This window comes from Nicotiana tabacum, chromosome 6 (genome assembly GCF_000715075.1).
Source record: "Nicotiana tabacum cultivar K326 chromosome 6, ASM71507v2, whole genome shotgun sequence".
NCBI classification, from domain to species: domain Eukaryota; kingdom Viridiplantae; phylum Streptophyta; class Magnoliopsida; order Solanales; family Solanaceae; genus Nicotiana; species Nicotiana tabacum.
In genome coordinates this window covers 174419785-174427764 of record NC_134085.1, presented here as the reverse complement: position 1 = coordinate 174427764, position 7980 = coordinate 174419785, and the positions used below count along the sequence as shown (strand labels likewise).

The 7980-nt window shown below is 36.1% G+C and overlaps 1 protein-coding gene across 3 annotated transcripts; it reads left to right on the top strand.

Moving 5' to 3' along the window:
• The first annotated feature begins 405 nt into the window (after positions 1 to 405).
• LOC107790503 (nuclear ribonuclease Z) lies at positions 406 to 7572 on the top strand. 3 transcript variants are annotated; one of them, XM_016612428.2, is made up of 9 exons: positions 406 to 547; positions 2200 to 2259; positions 2710 to 3142; positions 3250 to 3320; positions 3552 to 3647; positions 4295 to 4408; positions 5146 to 5214; positions 5361 to 5435; positions 7265 to 7572. In XM_016612428.2, the coding sequence occupies exons 3-9, from the start codon at positions 2737 to 2739 to the stop codon at positions 7337 to 7339; spliced, it is 906 nt and encodes a 301-aa protein (XP_016467914.1). In that variant the 5' UTR covers positions 406 to 547; positions 2200 to 2259; positions 2710 to 2736; the 3' UTR covers positions 7340 to 7572. The 3 variants fall into 3 exon arrangements, with proteins under 3 accessions (XP_016467914.1, XP_016467913.1, XP_016467912.1); XM_016612427.2 differs by having other exon boundaries at positions 2200 to 2265; XM_016612426.2 differs by lacking the exon at positions 2200 to 2259.
• The last annotated feature ends 408 nt before the right edge of the window (positions 7573 to 7980 follow it).

The following is a 7980-nucleotide window of genomic DNA, read 5'->3' as shown; positions in this document are numbered from 1 at the left end:
CATTTATTTTAAAAGAAATTTGCTTTATTCAAATCTAGCTATAGTGTTTTAAAGAATTATAATTATAGGATTTTAAATGTAAAAGAGTTTTATAGTTATATGAAGTATTTTTTTTGTTGTGAGAGGCGAGTAATATTTAAATAATTTAAATAAGATAACAAAAGTTCCCAACATGATTGCATATGATCATTAACCGAATTAAGTATGATAATATGATAACAAAAGATAAGTTTTTTTTTTATTTTTGTTCAAATTTAAAAACTTTATCAATAAATTTAAAATTATCCTTTAATTTAAATTCAGTTATATATATAGTATTTGACTAACATAGTCAAATCTAGAATAAAATTAGCATATATTATTGGCATTTATTAGTTTGACATATTTAATTTTGACAACCAAATAAGTAACATATAAATGGAGGGCTAAACGGAGAGACACGGGTTCTAACGGGAGTAGAGTAAACAGGACAAAGTAGTATCCCCCGTCTCGACCACGACAGCCGTTCCCCACTCGCTGCTTACCCGCCGTCGCCGGTTAACGACTGGTTATTTCCCCCTCACTTTTTTTAATAAATTAATATGAATTTACTTGTATAAATTGGTACCAACTTTTTTCCAATTTAGTTTAGCTTTATGGTAATACTTCTGTGTTGATTTTTTATTGTGTGCTTTGATTGTGTGATACTGATAATTTAACATGGAGAAAAACGAAAGGCAAGAACAATAGGCCAACTAACTAGCTATTGAGGCTCCTACGGTTAACTATATGTTTTTAGTTTGATTACTTTGATATTAGGTTGATAGTTTAATTGTTTTAAATGTAATTGAATGTTGGATTTGCGGTGAAGAAGGATTTGCATATGGTGTTCATTGACCTGGAGAAAGCCTGTGACAAAGTATCGAGAGAGGTTCTATGGAGATGTTTGGAGGGGGGAGGTGTGCCTGTAGCATATATTAGAGTGACTCGGGACATGTATGATGGGGCTAAGACACGGGTGAGGACAGCAGGAGGAGACTCTGACTACTTTTCGGTTGAGATGGGGTTGCATGAGGGATCAACACTCAGCCCGTTTTTGTTTTCCCTGGCGATGGATTCTTTGACGGGTCACATTCAAGGGGAGGTGCCTTGGTGCTTGTTATTTGTGGATGACATAGTCCTGATTGATGAGACGCGAGGTGTTGTTAACGAAAGGATGGAGGTCTGGAGACATACTCTAGAGTGTAAGAGTTTCAAGTTGAGCAGGACCAAGACAGAATACTTGGAGTGCAAGTTCACTGGTGTTACCCAGGAGGCGAACGGGAATGAGACTCGATACGCAAGTCATTCCCAAGAGAGAGAGTTTCAAATATTTGGGATCTATAATTCAGATGAATGGGGAGATAGATGAGGATGTTACTCACCTTATCGGAGCAGGATGGACGAAGTGGAGGCTCGTTTCCGGTGTCTTGTGTGATAAGAATGTGCCGTTAAAGCTTAAGGGTAAGTTCTACAAGATAGTGGTCAGACCAACTATGTTGTATGAGGCAGAGTGTTGGCCAGTCAAAAAGTCACATGTCCAGCATATGAAAGTAGCGGAAATGAGGATATTGAGATGGATGTGTGGACATACTAGATTGGATAGAATTAGGAATGAAGTTATTCGGGACAAGGTGGGAGTGGCCCATGTGGAGGCAAAGATGCGTGAGGCAATGTTGAGATGGTTTGGGCATGTTAAGAGGAGAAGCACAAATGCCCCAGTCAGGAGATGTGAGAGGTTGGCCTTGGGAGGTGAGAGGAGGGGTAGAGGTAGACCTAAGAAGTCTTGGGGTGAAGTGATTAGACGAGACATGGCGCAACTTGAGCTGACCGAGGACAGAACCCTAGATAGAAGGGTGTGGAGGTGGAAGACTAGGGTGGAAGGTTAGTAAGTAGTCGTGCGTTTCCCTTTTGTCTTCCCTAGTTCGATAGTATTAGTGCTAGTATGGTACCCTTTTTTCTTAGTTTGCTATAGCCACGTGTCTTGTTCTGTTACTACTTACCTTCGGTAATTCCGTAGTTTGCTAGCAGGACTTCGTCATATTTTCGTGTGCTGCCTTGGACATATTTGTCTAAATGTACTATCTTGCTATTACTTGTCATTGGTACTTCTTCCATATTCTTTGTTGTTATCTCCAATTTAGTTTTCTAACTATTTGTCTTGCTATCACTTGCTATCAGGGCTTCCTTCACCTTCTTTACCCGAGGGTCATTCGTAAACAATCTCCCTATCCTTCCAGGGTAAGGGTAAGGCTGCGTACATCCTACCCTCCCCAGACCCCACTTGGTGGGATTATAGTGGGTAGTTGTTTATGTTGTTGTTGAATGTTGGAGAATTAGCTTAATTGCCTGAAAGTTTTATTTTGACTATTTAAATGTCTGTTTTTTTGTTTGTTGATTTATATCTGTATAAATTATGTGAACCTGAATTAGCTTAAGCCAGGTTTAATTTTTTACCATCATAGTATTTGATTTCAATTGCCTCTTTAATCCAAGTTAGTCTACCCTAATGAACCTTTGAGTTAAAATGAGTCTGTTAGGCAACTTGATAGTTAACATCTCATAGATTCTCCAAAAGTAATTTTTCGTCTGCCCTGCATCTTAATTGTTAGAAAGTGTATTGTCTCCTTCTAAATTCTTCTTGTATCTCTGCTCCTTATTCCGTCTTCTGTTATTGATTCCCACTTTTAGAGCTAAAGTCCATCCGTGTTTCGCAAAATGGAGAATAAAACAACGAAAGATTCTGAATCCATCAAACCAGATCGGAGGGTTAACAGTAGCAAAAAGGGAGAAAGGGGCTTGCAGATTGAAGGATACTCATTCGAAGGAATATCAATAGCAGGTCATGAGACATGCATAATAGTCCCCTCGCTTAACTTAGCCTTTGATATTGGCAAGTGCCCTCAGCGTGCCATCTCTCAGCAATTCCTTTTCATCTCCCATGGCCACATGGACCACATTGGAGGACTGCCTATGTATGTTGCGACCCGAGGCCTTTACAGAATGCAGCCTCCTACTATTATTGTACCAAAAGTTATCAAACAAAGTGTTGAGAAGCTTTTTGAAGCTCACCGATCTATGGATCACTCAGAATTGAACCACACTTTGATTGGTTTGGATGTGGGTAAAAATCTACTTGCATTGATATATATCTCACTCAGTTAGTTACTACAGAAATGGAATTAGCTCTAATTTCGCAGTTGAAGTGAATGCATCTTTGTGCATATGCAGGAGAAGAATTCTACTTGAGAAAAGATCTTAAAGTTAGAGCATTTAAGACTTACCATGTCATTCCTAGCCAGGTAACATTTTCCCTTAATGATCTGAGCTCATTACTGCTCATTTCCCCTTACCCCCGCTTCTTTTTGGCCAGTCCAAACTGGATTATGTGAAGTACAAATCTGCTTCGTGCTTTCTGCAAGAGTAAGCTTCTTCTATAGTAGGACGCTATGGTTTTTATATTGTGATCTTTATATTTATTAGTGGTGTCTAATCTGAGGTTTTAATCGGCTTGTTTTTATGGTATGTTGCAGGGTTATATAGTATATTCAGTAAGGCAGAAGCTCAAGCAAGAATACGTTGGCCTTCCAGGAGACGAGATTAAGAAGTTGAAGTTATCAGGTGTGGAGGTCTGTCATGATATAATTGTCAAATAGTAGAAGTTTTATCTGATTGCTTTTGTTTCTCAGTGTTGGTTTAAATTGAAGCCCAAGGTATCATGGATCTTATAAGCCATTCCCGGTGGATTTCAATTTGTAATGGTTTGAGAAGATCACTTGTTTGCATTATTTTCTCAAAAATCTAGATCGATAATTGCTTTAGAAGTACTGTAATGTGTTTGCAAATCCTTTACATAAACATCCATCTATATCTTTTACACTCTTTTTGTTTTCCAATGGGTCTGCCTCTTTTCCATCTCTTTACCCTTTTTTGTATATCTTATTGGTTCTGATAAGCGCCATGAGTTGTAGTCTTTCTTTGCTGGGCAAAACAACCAAAGAACTTTATACTGTACAAAATAATGATTCTATTTCCTATATCAAGTAAGGGTAAGAATACCTATGCATTGGGATGACCATGTTTACTTCAAAAACTTTTGGACACATTTGAGGAGTTAATCCTTTTTGCCCATTATATTTCTTAAGATAGTTTGTGAGCAAACATTCAGCAATTCATTTCAGAAACAGGTGCAGCGTGTTTTAGTACATAATCTTGCAAAAGATTGCATCCTCCTGGATATCTTATGTGTGACAAAGATTACCTTTGGATTTGACAGATTACGTACACAACAACAGCACCTGAAATTGCATTTACAGGAGATACAATGTCAGACTTCATAAAGGATACTGAAAATGTTGATGTTTTGAGGGCAAAAGTCCTCATTATGGAGGTAAATTCCTTGTATTTAACACTTGTTAAAATAATGTACCTTGTCTATAACATGATGCACAACTTCTGCGACTCCTTGCAGTTATTTTCCTTTCTCCCTTGGAAGGGCTATCTGACTTCCGGTCTATATCTAATTTACTATCTGGTCTTTTATTGATTTTAGTTGATCCTTCTTAAATTTTAGCAAATTTTCCAGGGAGGATGACGTGTGAGACTGGCTATTGGATTTTTTACATTTTGATATTGTATATCTTGTCTCCTTCAACTTTGGACACGTTGCTGAGTTATTTTTAATAGGTCACCTGAGCATTCTTTGCATATCCAACAAATATCTAGAACATGAGTTTATCAACTGATGGAGGACATAGACAGAGTTGTTGCAGAAGGTTCTCTTTTTTGGCTGTGAAAGAAAATATTCATATATTAAAGGGAAATATTACATATTGTGGCATCATTACATATGTAGTTATGCTTCTAGGATAAGTAGTTACAAAGTCGCTGACTAGTACTGTCATTTATCCTTATGATGATGACACAATGAGAGTAAACTTACTGATCTTTTAATTACTTCAGATAGGAGTAGTATCGTTCTACTTGACCAATCCCAAAGAAAATTAAACTCACTCTTATGCAAATTATAGTATCATAGCCGTACGATAAAATTAGCAGTGTTAAGATCTTTTGTTCAATTTTCCTTATCAACATTACTGGTTCTCATACATTTTAATTCTTCGACAGAGCACTTATGTGGAGGACAAAACAACTGCTGATGACGCAAGAGAATATGGACATACTCATCTGTCTGAGGTGGTTCTTTTTGCATAAGTTCCTGATATTCCTTTTTATTAACCCCAAGATTTCACCAACTCGTGGAAGCTAAAATTCTGAATGTGTTGTAGAATGATTTAGGAGTCTGATATACGATTCTTTATGCTTTGATGACATGCTACCAGATCATCAATTTCGCAGACAAGTTTCAGAACAAAGCAATCCTTTTGATCCACTTCTCAGCCCGCTATCAGTTGGATGTAAGCTTCTCTCTCTCATTTTTGTTCGTACAAAGGTGGTTTCTATGATTGAGATGGAATCCAACTGTCTTTAATTTTTTATGTCTGTCTTTACTTGTTGGTTGTAACTTTTCACCTTTGTGGTCATTTCATTCTCTTAAAAAGAACTACTAATAACAAGCCACTTAGTATTGTTGTCATTTTTTTTTTCACAACAGTCGTACCTAGGTACAGCGTTTTGGAACCTAAAGGACTATCAGGAAAGAATGGGTTTTTGTCATTTTCATGTTCCTACTGTATACCAATTAATGAGAAATTTTATTTAGTGTGAGACTCAACCAACAAAAGTTGTATGAGGGCATATTCTATGCTTGACAAGTGTTTTAGAATTGGTCCCACTTGCCAAGTCTTTCTCTCCTCTTCTGGACCATCTTCTTCCTCGTTCTTTCCATCACATCTTTTTTTTTCCTTCATTGTTTGTTATTTTTCTTCCTCTTACTCTCTGTCTCTGAGTTTCTCTATTCCTTCTTTACTGTTCTTTTTTTGGTTCTTTCTTTTCTAAATCTTCTTCTCTATCTTTTTCCATGTTATTTGAGGGAAAAAGAACTAAAAAGGTTCTCAATTTCTTATTTTACTCTTAGATTTATTGGGCTGCTTCAGTGGCTGCAATAACTATAACAAAAATTGGAAAAATGCCTCCTTTTAATTGACGATTATCAAAAAAACCAGAAAATGTTGCTAAATTTATATTATCCGCATTCAATATAAGTTCAAGACACATAAGGGCTCTAACCATATTTCGACTTGTGATCAATCCATAGATAACGATAGAAAATAACTAGGTACTCAAAACAAGTACATGTTCGAGAATCATTAAACAACTCCTTATCAATCTCGACTCTTTTCAATATGAACAACAATTCAACCAATTTAAATGACTAGTATATAACAAGTATGGAACAAAGAAATATATTGGTACTAGATAGACCTAAAGTCTTTCTATTTATACAACATGAATTCAAATAGAATTGAAGGAAAATGAATGTGATAAGGCAGAACAACATTTTATTTGAATTCCAAATTTTAACAGAAATTTTTTATTGACGAGCTACAACAATTGCACCTATTAAAGCAATTTCAGCAATGCATTACACAAAATGTTTGGTGTGTTCGACCGTGTTGATCAAGTACTGCCTTTAGTCCTCTTTTTATGGTTGAAAATTGTTGACCCAAGATGGGTCTTAATCACATTTTGGAAGCATTGAATATGTTCTTTGGAGCTGTCCATATTTTGATCCGTTCCAAGAAAATAAAGCCAAAATCAAATTAATTGGGAGTTTCAGACTATTTATGTATGCTTTTTGGTACTTTGCAATGTCAAAGATGAAGATTTTACTATCATCAGAAAACAATACGAGGGCTTGAGAGGAAGATTGATGGTGAGAAAACTTAAGAGGAAAAAGAATAGTTTGAAGTGCTAGAAGTAGAAAGAGAATTTAGTAAAGGGGGAAGAGAATTACCAAAAAATAAAGGGAGGAAGAGAATTTATTTAGGGTAGGGGACAGTGAGTCCTTGTGAAATGAAAATAAGGAAGAAAGAAGGATCTTTCTTCTTCTGGGGTTATGAAGAAGAGAGAAGAAAGAGTAAAAAGAGAAATTAACTAAAAGTCATGGACCGCAGAGTACACTTGTCAGGACAGTGAAGACCTCATACAACTGAAAATAGTTGAGTCTCACATCAAATAAAATTTCTCTCAATTAATTTCTTTCCCCTAATGAAGAAAGGATCTAATTCTAGGACTAACTTGTTTCTTTCCTTTTGTATCATTCTAACAATTTTTTTCTTATCAGGTTATTCAGCAGGCTATTTCTGCAATACCTCCGCCTTTGGCAGGCAGAGTTTTTGCACTTACACAAGGTTTTTGACGCAAGGCTCAATCCACGTATCAGCTACTTTAGATTTTAGAATCTCTCCCTTGTGTTTTTTGGAAATTTCCTTTTTGTTCACCCTGTTGTTTGACTCATTGCACGTAAAGCACTAAAAGCAAAGGAAACTTTTGCCATATAATTTAGCTTAGATATTTTTTGCTTATTCCTTGTAGTATGTTGGGATTAACACTTTTGGTAGGTAACCAATACTGGCAAGTCACCATATTAAATATGCTATGTCTGTGCCGTAGAACAGAAACAACCATGGAAAGCATGTTTTACATTTAGGTGCAAGCTGGGAGTTGTTCTTACTAAACAACAACAACAACAACAACAATGTTCTTACTAAAATGATGTTGAAATTAATCTTCAAATTATCTGAAAGTCCGTCTAGTTTACATTATGCTGGATCTAGCATAGTCTCATCTGTACTGATGGAATTTAATATTATCTGACTTGAATCTCTGTTTGAAATGTTTTGATATGGATTATTTTTAATTTTTAATTTTTAATTTTTTTTCCATGCTAGCGCATTAGGTATAAGTAGTGCGACTTTGAAGCACCAAAATTTCGAATGCTTTTTACGAGCCAACTGAATTAACGAATTAAAACTTCGAGCATGCCTAGAGGCGTACAAA